General features: G+C 40.6%; 1 protein-coding gene across 2 annotated transcripts in view; it reads right to left on the reverse strand.

Moving 5' to 3' along the window:
- Positions 1-23,860, reverse strand: part of prkca (protein kinase C alpha) — a 144,471-nt gene that overhangs the window by 74,660 nt on the left and 45,951 nt on the right. For both annotated transcript variants that reach the window (XM_022764966.1, XM_022764965.1), the window contains exon 3: positions 15,961-16,043. In XM_022764966.1, the coding sequence (XP_022620687.1) occupies positions 15,961-16,043 (83 nt within the window). The remainder of the gene's footprint in view (positions 1-15,960; positions 16,044-23,860) is intronic.

The following is a 23,860-nucleotide window of genomic DNA, read 5'->3' on the forward strand; positions in this document are numbered from 1 at the left end:
TGGTCAAGCCAGTACACACTGGTGCCTTATAACACATTCAGGACTAGTGATGCGTGGATCAGCTCTGATGTAATCCGAATTCACACATATGCATAAATAATCCACCCACCACCCACACAAATTAATTATTTTCCATGGTTTAGAGACCCGCACTCGATCACAGATTACCATTATTTCTCAATGGGATATTACGCATGTTGATATGGTGACATATTACACTGAAGTAGGCTGACTTTAAATGAACAAACATTTATTTAAAGTAAAAGTTGACCGTTTTTTGGTCAAATGAAAATGGCAACAGGTATTTCCACAATAATCTGAACACAGGTTGACATTTGAATTCTGAATGTCTGTGATACTTCCCAAACACGAACTATTTAAAAGCTCATAATAACATTTGGCTGCCCAAAATAATTAATTAATCATAAGTCAGCAGTCCAAACGCAGTCTGATAAAAATTTTAAAATGATCACATTTCATAGAATGTAATTAATATTTTCCTCATACATTATAGATTATTTCACTCACCCACATCCCATCCGCTGTTAATCACAACGTTAATTTTTACGACCAGGCCCGACCGATCTGCTTATTAATCACAGTGCCCGTGGATAAAACTGCTACCCGTGTATCACTATTGAGGACAGAACAACATCAAACATGCAAAGATGAAAAAGATTTCTGTCTGTGTGAAGTCATGCATATACATGTGAAAAGCCAAGAAACTCCAGCTATACATACAGTATATATGACCCAGAAATTGGCCTTTGCCGGGCAGGAGAAACCCAGCTGGAAAAATTAGGCTTCTCTAATCCCCTATCTATATTCTGGAAATCTGGTTTCTCATAGGCTATACATGATGTTTAAATAATCATGGTAGTACAGGAAGCTGACTGTAACCATGTTACTTAAGTGCATGTCATTACACTGAGTGAAAGAATGTGCAAGCTTCCCTGTTGTTAAACGGATGTTATTCTCACTTCAAACCCAGCAAACAATAACACTGAGACTGCAGACGACTCTGAAGGGTTAACAAATTGCAAAATCACCTTTTGGCAGTGAAACAGCCACCGTTCAGAATCGCAACAACACTATTTTTTGACTTTATTGCACAGAAGAATATGGAATGACCTGAGTGTAGCAATCATCAAAGGGGCTGGGTAGCTAATTCAGTCCACCTGCATCCCACAGAGTCAAAAGCGATCCACCTGGTGTGACATTTGCAGCCAGAGGGAGAGAGGGAGAGAGAGAGTGTGTGAAATGAGACACATCACTTCATCCCTGCCACATCCTTCCTTCACTTATCTCTTTGACCCATCTGTTCCCTACAGGACTGAGGAATAAGTTATGACAGCAACACTTCAAGGTGAACCATTTCCATAATATCCAGCAACAGACAATTATTGACCACCATCAACTTCTCTGAGTTCTCTCTCTCTCTTCCCTCTTGTGTTCACTCTCTCACCTAATACTCTCCTCCCTTTTTTACCCATCATCCCTCACTGGGAGATGACATTTGAGTTGGAAGTGGCAGTATGCTCCTTCCTGTACCAGTTTTTGAGTCACCCTCTCCTGTGGTTAACCTGTGTCTATGTGTATATGAGTGTATACACACAGACACACAAGCAACATTTGGGAAGGCACATCAGGGTGCTTTTCTTTCACTTAAAATCTGTATTTTGGGAAGGGTAAGGATATGTTTGACAGATGCAGTATGCGTGCCTGTTGGACAATCTCCTCAATCAATAGCTGCAGCTACAGATATTAGTTTGCAATGAGCAACTCTGAGTAATAGCTATATGCCAACTGACTGATGACTGGCATTTAGAAAGAGGCCAGTGTGACGTGGTGAAACCACAACAGTTTGATCTAACTTTGTGATAAAGACTGTTACTGTGTACACAGTAAAACCAGGAGAATGAGCACTGATTAAAGTACTGATTACTGTATTTTTAAGTAATGCTACTAATACTGCCTATAGTCTGCAGTTAAACAAATTATGACAATATTTAAACATGTTTAATCAAACAATTTGACATTTTTGAATTGCCATTACAAATAATTACTTTTTGGTTTTTTAAATGAGCTATTCTGGTTAATTTGGGAGTCTTCTTAAATTTTAACAGTGCCTCTAACTGTTTAATAATTCCCTCCTCTGCCCAGCTCCTGTTACTCATTTTCAAAGAATCATGGTCAAGCCCCTCAACCCAGCACTAATGACACTGTGACAATCTGCTGAACTAAACAAAGCAGTCTGTGTTACTGTGTCACTGCTATTACACTGTGGTCCTTTTAATTACATTTTGCATCATATTAATCACCATTTCCTACTCCCATCAAACTCTACTGTACTAGAGAGACTGTGCCACTCAGGCATCACAGTCAATCACATGGATGGACACACAGGCGTGTTTTAAAGCATTGTGGAATGTAATACAGAGCTTGATTAAAATGCTTGAGCTAGCCATTACTTTACTCCCCCAGACACACACACACACACACACACACACACACACACACACACACACACACACACACACAGGCACGAACACAAACTTTATTGCTGGCTACTTCTTAGTGAATACCCTTGTCTTGGCCTCCAGCTATAGGAGAAAACGCCATGGTTACTAAGGTGAGGAGAGAATTTAAATAGAACAAAACGGAGCTGTCATTTACCCAGACATGAGGTGTTAGGCTAGGCAAGGTTACTATTTTTAGCATATAAATCACCACTCTGATTCCTCTTGGCCTTTCACTAAGCTGCTGAGTGCTGAGAGGGAGGGCAGGTTGCCACCACAACTCACAGGGGGTTTTCCTTGCCGTGTGTTATCTGTTAACACATCTGTCTGCTGGCAGAGGTAGAAATAATAACTGACATTTTTAATCGGCCAGGGCCCAAATTGTCTTTTTTACTGACTTTGTGTAAATGAATGCCATCTACTACAGAGGCGTTGTAGTAGTATCATAGTACCATGTAAAGTGTTCCCAAAAAAGCCGACAGAAAAATTATGTGTCATTAAATAACTATACTGTTTTAACCCATCATGCAGACTTTTTTGGTTGGTTGCTGCGATCAGTTTCAGCTTTTTTGAACCAAAGCATCTATACAGTTTTTTGGGTAGTTGAGGTCCTCTGTTCATTTAAAAGAGCAACCTCTGTGTGAGTTGTAGTGATAAATCAACAAAAAACCAATGCATCTCATGTGGAATGCCCCAGGAGTCTACCCTGGGTCCACATCTTCTGAATCTATAAGCTACCCCTCGGTGAGTTCATGAAGATACAGGAGTATGTTTTGCACCAGCAAACTTTTCTAGAACACAAAATCACACACACACACTCACAAGTGATGGAGACACAAGTACTAATTCAATCCAACTATTTTATTAATGGTCACAGGACTATATCCTTGCACACACTGGGAAATATGTTCACAGTCTAAATGTCCAATCATTTCCAAATGAAGCCCCTGTCCTTTGTGTCAAGTTAAGTGAAATCCATGTCAAGCCTCAAGTAGCCACAATAAAATTATGACTTGAGCCAGGATGGATCCTTACCTTTGCATAGCTGTGTTAGCAAAAATAACTTTCAGCTAACTATTGATTAGCAATTATTTGCCCTACATCCCTGAATGTCAAGAGGCTTCTTGCAGCTGAATCAGGTCTGAATTGTTTGAATGTTTAAACTGTTCCAAAACCAAAAAGACAATTGCTGTAAAACTCCTGGAATCTTGTGTTTGAACTTTGGTAGATGCGCCATTACTAACATGTGATAAAAAAAATATATATCCTAGGTGCTGATGACGACAGCCAGTATGTGGCCCCTACCTCTTAATAACAGCATCCTACACTCCTGCTGTGGCAATCTGGCCTTCACGAACCCCCCTGCTGCAAATCCGACCCAAATCTTTTGAGCCAGTACAGACTCACATTTACTAACACATAAAATGCAAGAATGCACAGGCAGTAAGGGAAATATTTCAAGTATATTCCTAATATTTGAAATGCGGTGTTCAAAATTCATAAAGAGGGGAAAAATGATGTACAATTGCCAAAGGCTCTGATAAAACACAATTCAAGAAGACACAAATTACTGTAACTGTTTCATGAGCCTGTTTCATCTTAATGGACCTTAAGAAAAAAGCACAGCACACAATAGACTGGGCAGCACGGAGACCTCACAGCCCTTTGAACAAACTGTCTTGCTTAACTTTACACAGCTGGAGAAAAGTGAGCTCCCAGATAATACAGCACTTTCACACATGGGCACTGCAAGACTGGCTCATTAGCATAGCCACTCACACATGCTGAGAGTGACATCCTCGCGGTCAGGAGAGGACAAGGGGGTCTGTGAAGGCTGCAACATCAGCTGGAAGATGACTGCGCTGTTTACTACCTCCTAGGCCAACCTTTTCTCAAGCACAGGAACAAGTAGAGAAATAAAAAAGAAGAAAAAAAAACAAGGGGTAAAACTGAAAAAAAACAAGACCTGTTGGTTCATTCGGTCATGTTGCGAACGCCAAAAAGCCAGAATAAATTGGCTTATCAGACGAAAGCCATCTGTCAGGTGTTTAATAATTAAAAGAACTTCACAAGATGTGTTCCAAAAAGGTTTTCTGATAGCCAAAGTCTTGGCAGAGTCTTTTTTCACTGTAATGATCCAGCTGACAGGGGCCGTGGCTTTGCTGTTCAACTCTGCTTTCTGTGGTCTTTGCTCTGTGGTTTGGATTACAGAAACTCAACAGAAGTTCGCTTTTGTCTGTGCAATCAATGTTATGACTGCAGCTTTGAGTGTGTGCGTGTGTGTGTGTGTGTGTGTGTGTGTGTGTGTGTGTGTGTGTGTGTGTGTGTGTGTGTTATGGACTGGAGGAATAGATACTTTGGCTTCTTTAGCATTTCAAAAAAAAAAACAGAAGCCCAGGAATTCAGCAAACATATTGTAGAGTCTGGTGTGAAAAGAATGTGTGGACAGAGTGAGAGAGAGAGAGAAAAGAAGAAAAACATTCTCATATTTATATTTAATGTAGATCCAGATCAAGTTATCCTCCAATAATCTGACATCCTAATCTTACAAATAAAAATGGTAATGGTATGTAAAGCAAAGCCAGGCTCAGGTCTGACCGAGGGAGAATGTTTGACTCAAGAAATACTTACTCTGTAGATAACAGGGGCTTATGGTCAGAATCTATTGCTTCAAATGCTGTGACGTTATTTCTCACTGCCAGTTCTTTAAAGATATAATGGCATCAAGCACTTAAAGTGAATCAATAATTAACAATCAGCTTAATGACATTGGTTAGTTAGTGAGTCAGTTCTCTTTTAAATCATGCTGTCGACATGGAATGAATAGAGTCAAGGCCTGAATCTTAGCCAGATAATAAAAGACGTGATCAGGTACTTTTTTGTTAAACTAAAACCGACTCATACAGTAATTAGTTGGATCACAAATCAAGCAATCATCACGGTGGTATGAGGTCAATGTCAGGTTGATAATTTATCCTTTCCCACTGGTTAACACTGTACTGAAGTATGAAACTTAATTACCTCAAACATTTTCAGTCACTACCCAGCTTCTGCGCTGCTAAAGTGAGCTGCCAAAAGTTTTGCAAACACTGCAAGGTCACCACTTTCCACTGAATATTTATTTTTCTTTGCATGACGCACCGCAAGATAACCTGTAGTTATTAAAGTCCACAGAACTGTATCTACATCTCTTGAGATACAGGAGGAGATGGAGAGAGGCAGGCTGACCTATCTGTAAATCATTCTATTTCTGGGGTTGAGCTCCAGACCTACTGCTGGTTCAGCTTCAGGCCTCCCTCTCACAAGCGAGGTCAAGTTTAGACTTTAGACCCTCACAGGCTTCTATTTCAAGTGTTTTTGTGTGCGCTGACATGAGCGACAGTTATAGCATGTCTGCCTGTTTGACAGGATCTTACATAAACCATGCCTTTACCTTTACGCCACCACCGATAGTATTAGATTGCTGTGAACACAGCGATGTTATCAGTCAGACTCCACCTTCATTCATTATAACAGAGTGATACTTTGGTAATAAAACTAATGATCAGGACCTCAAAATAGTTAAGTCGCTGTAAATGTATTTTTATAGTGTACTGAAGTTATCTGAGCTCAGTGGCTGCCTTAGAAGTTCAATGTAAAAACATATGGTATATGCTTTGGGAAAAGGTAGTAAAAAATGATTGGGTGTTAATGGGCTAAAACAAGCAAAACCACTGGGTGCTTTAAGACTCAATACTGATATCTTAGAGGGATGGATATGGATGTTTTGTTGTGTGCTGGCAGGCACTGGTGAGGACAAACTCCCATCCTGCAACATCTGTGATACCAAGTTGATTCAGGGTCAAGAGCAGTTCCAACTCTCCCATGCACTAGTCATTAGTAATATTTTGCGTGGTTGGAAGCGAGACAGGCTACCAGATACTTGCTGTAAACAAACCTCGCAGGGACTGATAGAATGTGCTTGTGTGTGTATATTGCATAATTTTCTTTGTGTGCTTTTAGTGTGTGTGTGTGTGTGGTGTGTGTGTGTTTGTGTGTGTGTGTATGTGCATGCGCGTGTGCTTGATGGGGGGATTGTGCAGGGTCAAGAAGGCAGGAATTCTGATTAGCTTTGGTTCCCATCATGATAAACAAACAGGGACACAACCACTGAGCATTGAGAAGCCCAATGCATCTCGGGTGCCTCAGCTATTAATCTGTGACGCAGAGATTTCTTGATTAAGTGTTATACTTCACTTGCATATCATGACCACTTTTCATCAATCTGCTTATGGTAGGTTAGTGATTTCTTGACTCACAATAAGACAGTCCCCAGTGGGTGTGAAGTCGCTGCAGTTTTAAAATCACAGGTGTCCAGGGCAATGTCAGCTGCAATGCAAGAGTTCTTTTTGTCAGGAAAACATCAGTGGAGGTGGAACAATGCTGCTGGTTGTTCAAATTACAGTATAACTGTCAGACAAGACATTGTGTCTCACTCTCCGTCCAGCCTCCTCTGAACTGCACAGTGTGCAGAAATCAAACTCAAATGGAAACAAGATCCACAGAGCTGAAAGCTGAGGTTGCAATGCTGACATCTCCCGAATGTCCATGTGAAATGGCAGCTCCAGGAAGATTTCCTTTGATTCAGAGGGGTCTGAAACCGGCAAATAATCCTGCCACAGACACGCAGTCCAAATGTTAGAGTCCAAATACATTCCCATTCAGCCGACAGCTTCATATCTTTTCACTATTCATTTATGCACAGTACATACACTATAGGGCTACCTTTGCCATGTAGTTTAACAGTAGAAAATATGGACTGGAAAAGCAATTCATTTTTAAGGCACTGAAAACTTGCCCTATCTGCACATTAACCCATTCATCTCTCTGCCATTTGGCAAAGAGTGAGGTACAGTATCTCTTTGGCTTGCTTCTTGCCACGTAAGTTAGATGCTTGGTGTTTGTATGTGTGTATGAGTGGAGGGACACATATGCCCTCCATAAAGAATTACAAGCTTGTACTATTGTAGACATTTCAAATTAATATTCAGTATCCACATATAGGGCTACAATAAGGTAAAATGATGTCTTTGTAGTAAGAATGGACAGCATGTTATTATTCCATCAACAAAAACAGGCCTACACATAGCCTACTTTCTACAGATGAACCTTTCTATGCTTTCTTCAACCAATTTTCAGCCAGTCTCTTCTTCTGTTTGCCTAGGTTTTCCTACCCAGGCTGAACAGAAACTGTTTTTGTGTGTTCACATTTAAAACGTGTTTGACTAGTCCCAAACAGTAGGTACATGCTAAGTAAAGTGACGGATCCTCAGTTCACCAGTAAGGTTATCACGGGTAAATAAAGAGAGAGCATAAAGCCTTCACACAGTCTTCAAAGTTTTAAAGTTGCTAGTGGTTAATGTTAGTCACCACTCTTTAAAATTGTTCCAAAGGGTGATGCAGACAGAGGATGCAGATGCAGAGGAAACTCACAGTAAAATTTAGTAAAGACTATGGAGGTTTGCACTGCATCAACACCAATGTAATACTTCTCCACTGGGGAACGTTTCCCCAGGAAGTGATTCAGCAGTTCCCACCGCGCCCACCCATCTTCTATCCTCCACCACTACCAAACACAAACACACACACACACACACACACACACACTTGAGAGCATGGGAGTACTTAGACCCTTCTGTATGGTCTCCCCCCTAGCAAAGCCTTCATCAAACCTCCTTTTAGACAGGCACGTCACAGACCATTAGCAACAGAGACTAGAGATCTGTTAGTGTTCATTAGGATCCCGGAGCGTATAAATACCATCAGCAGGCAACCCAGGGGACTCTCTACCATCACATCACCCATCAGTCAGCACTGATAATCACCAGAAACAATGACATACTGTATTTCTGATGAAAAGTGTAAAAAACATCATCTCTTTTTTTTTCTTTTTTTTTTTTAAAGGCTCTGTGTTTCTTGTAACTTACAACTGTAATGTATACAGTTTATTTCACAAATAATTCAGTTAAAGAGGAGAATCTAAAAGAAAGATCCAGTTTTGGGTTACTATAACCCATACAGAAATGTAAAATATGACATATGTGTCACCTATAAGGGGAAACATTATTATTCCATATTTACATCCTACATACACTTATAGTATATATATATATATATATATATATATATATATATATATATATATATATATAATACACTGTTGCCCATAAAGTTGGAATCATTTTTTTTCAGACACAATCTTCTGTTTATTCCTATTTAAATGCATCAGTAATCACTTTTGACCAGGTGCAATGATTACATTATGTGTCCCAATTACCCAGGTGAAATGAAATAAATCACATTGTCACAATCATTTCATGGAAAGAGGTAAACAATATTTTATTCCTACTTTATGAGCAACAGTGTATATGAAGACATAAGTGTATAACACATATGAAATACCTAGAGTGAAATTTGGCTATTTACATATATAAGCATACGTACATAAACATACATTTTTGTATGGGCTAGACACATACAGTATGTCAATAGATGACATTGTTCCAATTTCTAATACATGTTATATATAATTTCTACATAAAAGTTCCTATTTAATATGTACATATATTTGATATATGGAAATTCAATATATACATGCATATATTACATTTGCATAATGGAAAATCATTCCACTAAAATATCCAAAACCTGTTCAAATAAATGATTATCATTAATCTGAAGATTTAATTGTTGCCACAATTTCTGGTCCAGTGACAGCCTTACTGGGTAAATTAGTATATCATAATGCTATGGATACTAACGTGAAAATTAAGGTATTGGAAAAAGGGAAATTACTCTGAGAGATTTTAATGACTGCAATGATATTACAACAGATTGTAAGGTTTTTTTTTATAAAGATCTAACTGGTCTAACTGACCTTTAAGTTCTTAATCAAACTGATGCTGTAAATACAACAAAAGGCTTTGTTAATATTCCTGTTTTCCTTAGTATTTCATAATCAACATGTTCATAACAAAGGGAAGCGGTGTTGCTGTTCTCATATCCCTCTTTCTGCTCAGAATCATTTATTGTAGACCAGAGACCAGATGTCTAAACCTCATATTACTTGAGCGTGTAGCAGTGTTAACATGGCCACATGCTATAATCACAGTATTTGAATGTGACTTTCATTAACTAAACCTACTGTAACTGAATTAAACTGCCAACTTGAATGGTGTCTTAGCAGCAGTATGAAGATAAAGGCACTGTTGTGCAGATAACATAATCAGAACTCGATCTCTGTTATTGTTTTTTCCAGTGTCTAGGAAAGCTTTTCTGAAGAAAGACTATTTTTCAGTGACACACACACACACACACACACACACACACATATATACACACGGTTCTGGAGAACCGTTAAGATCCACAGTCCGACTCCGTAAACACTTCCCAGACAGAATAATAATCTCTCATGTTCTTATTTTTTATTTTTGTGTGTCACAGAGCATGGGAACTCAAAACAGTGTCTATTCTCATCTTCATGTGGTCAGATGTGCTCTCAGTGAGTTTTAATTTAAACTGCAATTCAGTTTAAATAGCAAGCTGTAGTGTTAGGGCTTGTGTCATAATATCTACACATATCATCGAGTTTGGGTATAAAGTGGGTTTCGAGCACGCCTCTGTAAGACCCACGCATTTGTTTATATTAGCCTGCGTCTCCTCAGGAGACTTAATTCCTTCAGGGTCTAAGATGAGAAAGTTCATGAACCTCTGCCTCGTCAGATATGGAGTCCACTGCAAGGCATAAGCTACAAACGTCCAACTGTGATGCATAGTCAACAGTCTGAGGGAATCTACATCACAAACACTCATTAACATTTATAACCAACAGCGTGTTTGTCCCAGCATAGGAGAACAAGCCCATTCTCGGAAGATGATTTCTCATAAATTAGTCAACTCCATATACCGTGGACACAATCTGTCATGTCTTTTTGACTAAAAACACTGACAGTTATCATTGCCTGAAGTATTTTTATTAATAAAAGAAGAAACCTTGAGCCAAAACAACATCATCCTGCAGCAGATCTCATCCCATTGCATTTATCAGTTGGAGGCTTTTCCAAACAGGAGAAGGGTGCCGCAGTGCATTATAGCAAACAGACCTTAAAATCAAATCCTGAAATGGACTTGGTATTTTATGCAGTGCTTCATCTTGTCCCTTCTTCTTTATTATCTGGAAAAGATATCTCCTTTCCATTTCCTTCTCCTCCTACTCCTCCTCAATCCCAACCTCTGCCCTTCTTGTTTGTTCTCCAGTCCATCAGTAGACCGTAAAAACAGTAATGGCTCACATTTTTTACCTTTTTTTCTTTTTCTTGATTTATCATCTAATGTGCTCTCTGTGCAACTGGTGTTAATACAGAGTTAAGCTGACAAACCCGAAGCAACATCTCCAAACACATCACACGGGGGGTGGCTCACCTCAGACAATGAATACAGCTTGGTGAAAGAGGCCAAGCTGCATTAGACACACTACATTAGCAGAACACATTCTCTTATTCCCTGTGCAAGGACATGAGTAGCTGTTACGGGTCTCCTCTCGTGTGCCCGTTCTGCAGTTACCAGCCATAGACATAATCCTATCTGGCACTTATCGCGGTGTGATTTTATGTGAATGTCTTGTGTGCTTTTAGCCATGTTTGAGTCTACAATGATCTCATTTAGTTAAAACAGTGTAGTGTGACAGGGCCCTGCAGGATATGTCAGCACTCACACCAAAATAAAATCAGTCCACTAAGCACAAATATGCAGCATCAAGTTTCTTTGGGTCCATGTTTCCTTGGAAGTATGGGTTTGCACCTAGGCTTGCATGGGGGCGTGGGCTAAAAGCATGCGCTGGGATTCGGCTCAGTAAGGGGTGGGAGGCTGACTTATGTGGACACTGGCACAGAGGCGATTACATCACACTGTCATAACTGGCTATATTTGCATTCAGTCAAACGTCGAATATTACTACACAGTAAAAGAGGTCATACAGAGAGCACTGCTAGGTCTTTGGGTATATTTCTTTACAAACATTTATTTTTTTCATTTCAGCAGCAGGTTTCGCCCTCCTGATGTGTGGTCTGTATAGGCACTGTTTTATTTTTGGGGTCCAGGCACTAAAAAGCTTTCCTTTCTTCCTCTTAAAAACATGAGGCAAGACTTATTCCCCTATTCTTCACTGGCTTTAAGTCTGAAAGCTTTCTAGAAAGAAAAGGGAAGCTTTCGAAAAGATTTCTTTTAGAAGTTTAAACATTCCTTCAAACTACAACAGAAGTATAAACGCACATCTGCAATATGGTTCAATAGCGAAATGAAGCAGCTTGCCAGCGGCCACTTAACTGTATTGTTGACTGACAATACAAAAAGTCACGTGGTGATTGATACTGGCAAACTGATGTTAGCGGATGATGCCACATCAGCACAAGCAGAATCCTCTTGCTGGGAACTCTGTCACTCACAAAAGCTGTTCTGTGAATTTGCTCCTGGATTCACTTCTTTGCACCACTCCCTGGCTGAACGGTGAAATGGTGAACACCATGACAAGGTGTTTTTAGACAACTCGCAGGCCAGAACAGGCCTGTTCAAATGAGATGGACAGCACCATCGCTAGAAGGAAATGGACTAAAAATACAGGCGAAAGGCTCCAGCGCCAGTGACAACCGAAGATGCCTGTGGCGCTGATGATGTAATTTAGCTCCACTCCAGTTTAATCCTGTTTTCAATTCCCAAGCAAAGTCCCTGTAATGAGACAGTGTGTGTCCCAAGCCTTGTCACCAGAACACCTATTTTTCCCAGACCTGCTGGAGTCTGCCCAAACCATCTCCTCCTCTGTGATTTGCCCTTTTAAATATTAGATCACTCCTGCCTACAGCATTACTCATTAATATTACAAATTAGATTTCTCTCAGATAGAACTGAGGTCCTGATTATACTTTATGATTTCCTTCCCTTTAACTGATTTGAGGCTGTGTCTCTGATACCATTTTGCTGGTGGATATTGTGGAGTACCTGCGTATTGTATGCAGTATAGCCATTCAAAATGTGTGTCTGTTTGAGCTCTGCCATGCTGCCATGTCACCCTCAGGTCAGCTCTGTCTGTTTCCAAGCAGAGGATACAAAAAGGGCGCTTAGTTGCTGCTTAACTCTGTTACTCTGCAACAGCTATCCGTGCACTGAACAGCCTCGAGGGGATAGGGGTGACTGTCTGAGTGTGTGTGTGTGTACGTTTGTGTGTATGCGTGTGTGTGTGTGTGTGTACGTAAGCAGAGGGGAAATCAGTGCAAAAAGACTTGCCGATTTGCCCCGGGTCATATGTGGTGCACTCGTTAAGTGGACATCAATGATGCAGCAGCCACACGCTCCTACAAACGCAAGCACATCAGACCTCTCAGTTTCATCTGCTGAGCCCCTGTAGTGAAACGGGAAGCTCTTGCATTATTGATGGGCTCGTCCTGTAAAGCATTGAACTCACTCACGCTGCTGGTAACATTATACCTGGCAGTCGAACAAAAACATTTTGTCAAATTAAGTGGTTTAATCAGACTAACTGATGGAATGTGATTACAAGTGATACTATTACAGATTGCTACAAATGATCCCCTTGAGGCCAAATTTACTAAACTAGCATAGCTTCACATGCAATTCCATTAACACAGTAATTAAGTAATTGTTCTAAAAGTCTAAAGAAACCAAAAAAAACCCCAGTATTTAATCTCAAGAATTTTTATAACAAAATTCCAGCATTTCCTTCAATTTAAATGTATACTTCACTACACTGTGTTATTCTGTTTGCCTTGAAAATGAACTGTTGTGTTACTCCAGAAGACACAGCATATAACTAGTTATATTAACTGCATGCACTCATTTTACCTGTACCTTTTTTTTTTTTTTACAGGTTCACATGACAATTTCAATGAGAAGCAGTATTTTCGTATTTTGAGCAGCAAGCCTGTGACCCGACAGACATCCGCTTCAATCGCTCTGAAACTGGTGGAGGAAGCCAGCGTTGGCTCTCTCCACAAAGACGGCACCCACAGTCTAAATCTCTCATGTGCAAGTAATGTGCATATCTGCAGCCTATCCTGCCCTTGAAACAACACCCCGAGGCTGTAGCTCTGAGGACAGAATGTACATGGAAAAACCAAGACCAAGACAGGAACTGAAAAGATCTAGTGGCTCTTGTTGGCATCTTTGTGCATACTTTGTTTCCTCCAGTAGGGGAGTTATAAAACACAGACATGAGTCATAAAATGCAGGTAGCCTAGATACTGCAGATCTTCAGGATATTTGCTGGCCATGGGAGTTATTGCCTTCCTGAATTGCACGCCCGGGAGGCAGCATGCCATGTAATAAGTGTGGTTGCCCCTGGCAACAGTACTGCTAAGTACTGTTGAAATGTATATTAAAAGGAAGCTTCAAATATTTTGAAATGGGAGGAGATAACATACTCATGCATTTTTAAAGGACAGAAATTTGATTGGTGGTTCGCGGCCATGTGGTCACAGGAGTTGTTGAATTATAGAGTCATAAAACCCAGAAGAGCGTCTGCATGAACAAAGGCCGGGGAATAATTGAACCCTCTTTTGCTCCAAGTCAAGTCTGCTCAAGATGAATTGGATTTCTACACATTAGTTCTTATTAAGCACTTTTAAGAGTATCAGATAAGAACACAGGATATAACACATCATCAATATATCCAAGTGTGGCAGTAGCAAGTGGCATTAAAGGTCTGCTTGACTATAGCAACATTAAAAGAACATAACCTCAATTGGAAAAAAAGTGGAACTAAATCGTTAAATTTTAAATGATATACCTTTTTAAAGTATTACACATGAATGAATGCAGAGATTCTGGTAAATTAATTAACAACAGTGTTTTCATACATTTTGTGCAAAACAAAATTAGGAGACTGGGATCACTGCAGCACGCAGATGTCAAAGGTCATTAAAAGTCAACTGTCTGGTTAATGATAAACCTGATGTTCCTTCACTACTCTGAGCCCCAGAATCCCCCCTGCTCAGACTATTTTCTGCTGTTACGGCTTCCGTGTCATCCGTGGCGTGCTCTATTTAAAGAGTCTGGGTTGATGATCTTGAATGACACACTGACATATCTCCAGTTACATAGGCCAGGCTGTGCTGCTATAATGCTGAGAGGCTATGCATGCCCAGCAGGCAAGTAGGCATTTAAATGGAGTTTCACACTTATCAAGCAGGCAAGAAGCAGCTGATGGCACATAGTTGGTACTAGCAGCCAATGAAGAGGCGAATGGGAGACCTCAGTGACCGTGTCACACATGAGCTGATATTTATCAAGCATCTAAAACGATTTTGATGGTCCAATTAAAGAAATCCTTTCTAATACATTTAAATTTTGTAACAGAAAACTCCATTATTGCTAAATCCCTTTTTTAAGGTCAATGTGCTGATTAAATTATCCTGCAGAAAACTAACGCTGCTCAGTAAATTTGGACTACTGTTAAAAAAAAAAAAAAAAAAAATCAACCTGCAATCTTGCAGGAAACCAGCTGCTCACTCAGTGTAGCACCTATTGGCCTGGCCCAGACAGATGTAGGTGTGTTAGTTTTGGCCACCAACCCAACATTTCCCATCTGTCTCTGGGCCAGATAAGGTCATTGCTAATGGCACAGTAATCTGCCAATCGGCTTTTGTCTGAACTCAGTCCTGATGAATTAGAATTATTATTTAGAGTTATACCATGAACTCCATGACCCTGTCAGGGATGAAAGTCACTGTCAGTATGTTGTGAAGTCACTATCATGGTTTGGAGGAAAAACGACTGACTTGGATGGCAGGAAGTTTTATTACAGGAAGAAAACAATCTAAAGTTCATCTTGGGGATGGGGACAGAGACTCACTGGGTGGAATATTTAAACTATTTTTCCTAAAGCTGGCGGCCAGTGACTCAACTGGAACACTGACATCGAATGAACTGAATTAACCACCTGCTGCTGCTGCTGTGGTTCAATCACATATCAAGAGTTTAACATGTGAATGGCCTTCTTTCTTCTACCCAAGTAAAAGATTATAGAACTCTTCTCTTGAGATTATTGAAACAGAGACACAAAGCTGTCATTATTATTCTCAGTTATATTTTTTTCTTTTTTTATGAGTAAATTTGCTGGAATCGATATTATGCATCTTGTCAGAGGTCTGATTTTATCATTTCAAACCGACATTGTTCAAACTGAAATTGCAGTAGTATGGTGTTTGTCAGGGGAATAGCAAGACTCAGTCTTCCTCTGCCACAGACCACTACCTCATAACACAGCAAGAATACATGGCAGCTTTACAGCTGTGAAAAAGGAGCAGGTCTGTGCTGTGTGTCCACTTCGGTCTAATGAGAGGAAAAGGCACCTTCTCACTGACAAACACGTGAGAGGTGACTGGTTACTTACATCTGTGTCGGGCCCCTTATCTGCCCCTGGGCAGCTGAACGTGACAAATTCATGGCACCTCTTGTGGACCACAAAACAGCAAACTGCAGGGAGAAAAGAGGAGAGGAGGGTAGAGAGAGAGAGAGAGAGAGAGAGAGAGAGAGAGATTCAGAGAGAACGAAATACACAGACAGATGGAGAACAAAAAGGAGAGAAAGAGAGACATGGTTAAAATACAGTGTATCATTGCTGATTGATATGTAGACAGACAGCAGAAAGAGACAGAAATCTGATAACACTGAGAGGGATTGGAGAAAAAAAAAAAATGACTGATGTCTGGGCCAGGCTCCTCATCATGTGTCCAGATGGCCAGTCCTGCCTGCAGGCTGACTGCTCTTACTGCACAGTACACTGCCACCTCCTCACTGACATGACAGGAGCTAAGGCAGACACCGCACACACACAGAGACGCGCTCACGCTTTTCTATCCACATGCAACCTGCTCAATGCAGACAGACAGATCCGCAAAAACAATTACCGAGCAAGTATCCACATAGAACGCATCCAGGCCTATATACTCGTGAATACTACTGCGGTCTAAGTGCCAGGTCAATGAGTGCACTCTCGTCTCCAGCCAAGCAAGCAGCCGACTCATAGTGGAGGAAGGCGCCTGTTACTGGCTCTCATGAACCAGGCTGACACCAGAAACGGGACAGGGTGAGGAGGGCTAATTGAGTGAGCTGGACGGCATAATTAACAAAAAACGATAAATTCTCCCTGTTCTGTCCTCACTTGTTCAGGCAGACTTGTTCATCATAGATGTGTCTAGGTAAGTGTTTTTTTTTTGTTTTTTTTTCTCTGCTCCTCTTGAGAGACAAAGCATCCCTCCCCCTCTTCCTAGGACTAAATGTTTTCAAGGCCGACACTTGCGGCATGAGATGAGAGCATCTAAATTGGTGGTTTTCAACAGTCTTCACTTAGCACTGAGTAACCCCCGTGCAGACTCCATTAGTGGTTTGTGTTGCATCGATGATGTGATGCATTTTCAGAGACCACGCTTGATTTTCAGTTTTACTACTTTCACTACTGCAAAGTGATGTGCACAGCGTCTCTCACTCTTGCGCACGCATCCACCTACAGATCACCTCTCGTCATTCCGCTGCATCCCTCTCAAAACAGCTCCACCCAAAACACAAATAGGTGAGTGCTCAAGATGAGCTGTGAGGGCCACCAAGGCTGAACGGGGAACAAAAAGTCTCTCACAGACTTCCTCAGCAGAAAATCCAGGGAAACGTAAGTCGCATAAACGCCCACCGACAGAGGTGTCATCAAAAATCAAACACGATTCGAGAATGTTTGTCACCGTTGAACTTATTGCCTCACTACGTCAAACGCCTGGACCGTTCATGCATTATGTATTCCTACCAGTTAAATACCCGTTTCTGTGTCCTCATTCAGTCTAAAAGTCTAGATTATGATTCAGACATGCAACACAAACCGAGTAATGACAGTGCCGCTCTTAAGATTATGGTTATTATTTTTGACTTCTGAACGCTGTTGTTTTGGCGTGAGTCAAACCCGGTACATCCATCCACCATCTGCCCTGTCAAGGAGCTGCCTCCCCTAAAATCATGAATAAAGACAGCTATTTATGAATGTAACACCCCATCAGCATAGCACATGTGTAGTACCTGTATATTTTGCATATAAAACTTTATTCAATTCCACTGAAATGTGGCTCATAAATCATCTTTATATGACACTTTACTGTGCATAAGTCATAACTCACAGGGAATTGTTTCTGTCTCCTCAAAATGTGCACTATCACAAACGCATCTGCCATATATTCAATTCTGCTCGCATGCAAGAAGGTTTATACATATTTTTTAGTGAGTATTATAAACTTAGCAAATGGGCAATAGGTTCAAACGACTAGGCGAATGATGCTGAAGCACCGTCTGTTAATTTACTTCTTTCTGTCTTCAACTTCGGTGCCATTTTTTCCTCTGGCACCTGACCAGCAGCACCGTTTGTATCGCTGGGGTCAGACACAAACAGTAGCAGCACTTTAGCACGTTTGTTTAGAGTAAGAAGGGCATAGTTGGTATTCTGCATAGTCACTCACTCTCATATCATTTTTGATGAAGCACACAGCATAGTAAAACAATATTAGCTGTAAGAAACATCAGTGTTCAGCAGGGAAATGGCAACGTCAAGCCCTTCTGGGAACGACACAATAACATATGAAAATGTTTTGTTGGGGGTTTTTTTTCCCAGGGTAATACATTTACTACGGTACATTTTTGTTTTAAAATACTGGAAATTGTGGTAATGAGTAATTAAATATATCAGAACATGCAGACACCTTACAGTGCATACTGTATTTTCTCAGTAGAGGGTTGTTTGCTATGTGGGTGGCAGACACCGCGATTAAACAGTGTCACAGACAGTGCTTGGGTCAATACCAGCAGAATTGTTTGCATTTCCGCCCTAGACACCGGTTACATACTGTAGGTGAATTTTGCCCTTTTGGGTTTTGCACCAAAGCTGTCAGAGCATCAGCCACATTAGCATCATGGCTGAGTGCATCATGAATATTTGATTAACATGGTTTGTAAGAGATGTATCTGAATATTTGACACTTCTAAAGAACTTGGCAGGACCAACTAAGCCAATGCCAATTATCAATAGACATGTTTTTTTTCTTTCTTTGGATCGTAAATGCGCTTTATCTCCAACACCATGGCTGCAGTTGTAAATAATCACACACAAGCTCCAGGTGGAGTGAAATACATCATGGTGGCGGGTGTTGTTGTGGAGATAATCCACTTTTCCGGGCCAGATTTCACAAGTCAGGGACTCAGTAACTGCAGAGCTGTGGCCACATGTCAGGTTTTCTACCCATGATTATACAATCAATAATTTGAAATAAAAAACATTAATGTATGCCATGGTTTAGATATGTATTCAAGTCGAGAAACCCCCATTCAATATGAGAATATGATAATTATAGATCTATGCATACACTGCACAAACCACTAAGGGTTAGGGTAGCCAACATGTTGGTATTATGTTGGTATTCACAAGCAGTTTAATAATGGCAGATCAATACAACCCCCACATACAGACATATCGCACGACCAAAACTCGACCCATACTATCCCATCATGCCTCCTAGGAGCGATGGGTCAGCGCGGTCAATAACCAACATGAAACCATGACCTATAACTCACACCACCGCCAACCCACAAACCACATAGGCCATAAATCTCAATGATTCATAACCTCCATAATTAATCCTAGAGTACATATCTGATAGTGGTGTGGGTCTCTTCAGTTCAGTCTTTGAAGACCAAGGGGCTACAGGGATAAACAGGATGTTACACTGAGCGCTGCTATACCGAACGAGTTGGAGAGTCTGTACGGTTTGCTTGGTTCTTGTCTTTGACCTTACTCTTCTATTATTTCTCCCAAACAAAGCTGCTGCTGAGCGTGCTTAGCGCATCGCCTCCTTTGCAGCAGTGGATTTCACCTGTGAAAGGCCTAACAGGGTATTCACAATAGTTTATTAAACAAGGTACAAGTGGGAACACTATGCAACAGCAGCTCACCAGTAGAAAGCAGGGCTATGTTGGACCAATCATTCAGTGCTCTGATTTGTACCCCACAGAAAATACAAAACATATGTGCTAAACAGATTCAGCAGATAGCCACGACTGATTACAGTCAGCACTGAATTTGAGTCTGTTCCATTTTGGCACTTCATTGATGCTTCATGAGCTTTATCTGTTTTGTTTCTCCAATTTCTGCCTCTTTACACAAACCTGCTGCACAGGATTAAGTGGTCAATCCAAATACCTAAACCATTGTTTTCTGGCTGGGACAACTATTTTCTGTAACACAGAAACTGTTCCTCCAGAGATTTATGGAATTGGCTTTGCTTGTTGAGAGAATGTGAGAGACAAAGAGTGAGAGGGTGTAAGCGCGAGCTGCACCGATGGGAGGGAGATAAAGGAAGAGGTCAGCGGAACCAAGATGAAGGAGGTCGAAGCTCATCGTCTTCTGCTGTTCTCATTAGAGCACGGCTGCCTGTGATCAGTTGTCCCAGCGGCCTTGTTCTGGGGCAACACTTACAGTGGTTCAACACATTCATCACCTCTGATGCCATCTTTGAGGAACATCTCCATTAGGAGGCATCAAGCTTCACTGTAACTGCGTCACTGTGAGAGGATAATGTGCTGTGTATTTCAACAGCGGTGAGTCTATTAATTCAGCAAATTTATCTTAGCAAATCATTAGGAAAGCTACTGAGCTTGTAAAGCATCATAATAAGGCTGACAGAGGACATCGGGGTCAGGTGGTCAGTTTCTATTAAAAGCTGTTGCTATTACCAGCTATTGGATTAAAACAGGGACTTTGGGAGACTGATAATTTAATAAAGAGCAATTAAGGCTCATAGATTCATGTAAGCGCAGGTGAAACATTCTCTCAGTTCCTGCAAGAAATGAGAGGTGTTACCTCTGACAATAGATTAGTCACCAGTGAGAGAGGACAGCAGCTGAGTTGAGGTGTTTCCAATAGGTCTGTTCAGGCAACTGGAGATATATGTCTGCCTCTGACCTTATAATTTCCTTACTCTCTGGACAGGATTAATTATACAGCAAGAGAGAGCGTAATGAGGGTTTTCAAATCAATACTTATTGCTTTCCCCGACAACACAAAACAGAATGACTTTTCTTTCAAAAGATAACAAAGCTCAGGCGTTCTCCTATTCCACTCCGGCAAATCAATTTCTTCCAAATTTTTTCCAGGTCACAAGTTTATAGGAGCAATTTCCTGAAGTTTTTTATTTCTTGAATGCAGACAGGAAATGAGAAAGAGGGGATGGTTTTATTCAACAGTTTGCGGGTAGAGAGATTTATTTCCAAGGTACCTCACAAAAACAAAAGGGATTGTAGGAGAGAAAGCTGTAACTATCAAGAGGCCTTGCAGCCCAGTGGTGGCCTTGACAAAAGCCTTTCCTCCCAGACTGGCGGGGCTTTGATTATTCCCTCTGGTTCTTTTCTCCACTTGAATGCCCGAATCATTTTCCTCACCGTCACCAAACAATAACTCCACGGCCATGAAAAGGTGAATGAGGAAAATCATTAAAAAGGGGCCATTTAGATCTGACAAAGAGAAAACGATGTAAATGGCCTGGATTAAGGTTTTTCATAGAGTTACACATGCCTGTCTTATCAAAATGTGTCAATGTATGTAACATTTTTATGCAACAATGAGAAGTCTGAAAAAAAAACTAAAACCGGGTGTTACAGATGGTATGGCAAGACAATTTACAGTTTTGAACAAAACGTCGACACCACAATCAACAACCAAATCTTGAAAAGACCTGATCATTGACATATTCTCTCACTCTCACGGTTTAATACTCAAGACAGAAAAATGTGCAAGTCGAAAAATAACTGTAAAAACTAACACTGCTACTAACACTATAACCTGCAGCAGCGACAGCCTCGGCAGCATTTACAGTGATGATGATCAAGCGATGTTAAAGGTCAACAGCAGCGAGGTGATGCCTTCCCATCAACACCATCCACACAGCTTTTCCACACAATGGCTGTATTTACTACCATCATAAGTTAAAAGTCTGGATATTAAGGCTGACAATGTTGTGCATCACTGACACATGAACTATAGCCAATCCCTAACAGGGGCCTCATTTATCATTTAAAGTAACATCATGGAGTAAAATGAAAAATGAACAGAGACATTATTGTGCGATTTGATTTATTCCTGCTTGGACGAGGCTCCAACATCTCCACCTTTTAAGTGGAGAGGGCTACTGTGGATTAGTGGCAGCTACTGTGGACACTGATTAAACTAAAGTCTCTTCAGTGACATCTATTTAATACTAAATAACAGTGATTGCTGGACAACCAATAAACCTTGTACTTTAAGAGTCTGCATTAAGGCCTTCATTATCTTTGGCAAATAAGTTAATTAAGTGAAGCAACACTCTAAAATCCTGTAACGACTAAATTTGCTTTAAACCTAAAGCTACTTGGCGGCAGTTTTCTCCTCAGTAATTACAGTATAATGTCTTTCACATTCAAGAATACAGAAGGCAGAGGGTGCTGTTATGTCTAAGTTTTATTTATGTGTTTGTTTATGTCTGTTGTGCGTTTAAAGATAGAGAGTTTGAGATTTGTTGAGACCGTTCATATGTCACAAACACAAAATCAGGGAGGCCAGAACATACAAACAAAAAAATACAAGTAAATCTTTTCGGGTGGAGATAATTACTTTCATGACTTGCATTCATCAAGTATCAATCACATTCTCCTCCCTCCCTGTTATGAGTCCCACCGAATCCGAGTATCACTACCAGGCACAGACATGAGGACTATCATAAACTTCACAATAATGGTCCTCACACTCCACGCTGTGTAATTTGGTGACTACACCAACATTTTGCCTGATAAAAAAGCTTGTCCCAATCTTTAATGTGGAGGTTAAAAACACTGCAGCGTATGCAGGAGCTCAACACAGTCATTATCAGACATTGCATCCTGAAATCCTCTGCTCTGCCTTATTCAGAAATCAGATATCATACAAAACACTTTCAGTTAATCATTTTGTAGAAACATTTAGTAGGTATGTACAACATGCGCTCATTTTTAAAAGTATGATTGTAATGTGGGTTTGGTTTATAATTAGAGACTGACTTGTTTTAACAGCAACCTACACATCAGGTTATGCAGCTAAATTACACATAGACAGGTTCTTCCCCTTTTGGTTGTGTTTACAATCCTGTCAAACTGCAAATACTTTACAGCCCTCAGTATCTCACAATGAACTGCACACACAATCAGCACATTTCTTAATGAAGCATTCAGCAAACTTTTAGAGTCAGGAACGTCATGTGATCATCAGGAATTTGCATGGAGGTGGCTGTTGATCACTGGTAACAGTATCACATGAACCGGATAATAGAGGTCAGCCTTAAACACCTCCGTTTGTTCTCGTCAGCGGCCTGAGGCATTACAGGGAGCTTCTATAGACACACCGTATTTGCCATTTAACCCAGTTCACTTGTTTTCCAGTCATGAAGTGTGTTGACGTTAAACACCACCACTTGTACTGTAAACCTGAGCATCATGAAACCGGCCCCAGTTTCCCAGTGATATTTACACTACACACTCACTGTTTAAGGGCAACGTCTCATAAACAGTTGTCAGGTAGTGTCCTGATGACAAGTAGCTTTGTTTTCTCTGAGGTGAAGTTTCAGCCCCTGACTGAACTGACGGCACACAACCACACATACTCAAAGATTAAGAGAGAAGAGAAGAGAAGAAAAGAGAAGAATGGGACATAGCGTAACAGTAATTTTGGATTGCACTTGAGTGCCCACCTTGAAATACTAAATGCTAAGGGAGCCATGGGCATACCGGGGCAAAGAAGCGGTTGTTTCCAAGGAAACAAGCCATGAATAGGTTATCGTAAGAAATTAAGGTACTTATCTCACTGCGAGAATTAAAGCCGAGGGCATGTAACTGAATGGGGCCACTCTAAATGGTCTGAGTAAGGCAGACAATAGTAAATATTCTCCCAGGGCATGTAGAAATAAATTTTTTTTTAAAAAGTCGCATTTTACGCTCCATAGATGGAAGTTCAATCGGTATTTTCTGACTGTATAAATAAGAATTATTTCTCTCGCATATGTGGCTGAGGCTGTTTTATACAATTACTATTGTAAATAAACCTTTAGGAGCACCAGAAAACATTGATAATTTATGAGCATGAACTTCTGTCTTCCAGAGATAGAGAAAATAAACAAGACACTGGGAGCTGCAGCACTTACACTGACTAAGCCAGCTTTACAGACACACAACAAAATATACACAGATGCAGGCCATTTATT

The sequence above is a fragment of the Seriola dumerili genome, unplaced genomic scaffold (genome assembly GCF_002260705.1).
Source record: "Seriola dumerili isolate Sdu_G_001 unplaced genomic scaffold, Sdu_1.0 BDQW01000621.1, whole genome shotgun sequence".
Taxonomy (NCBI): Eukaryota; Metazoa; Chordata; class Actinopteri; order Carangiformes; family Carangidae; genus Seriola; species Seriola dumerili.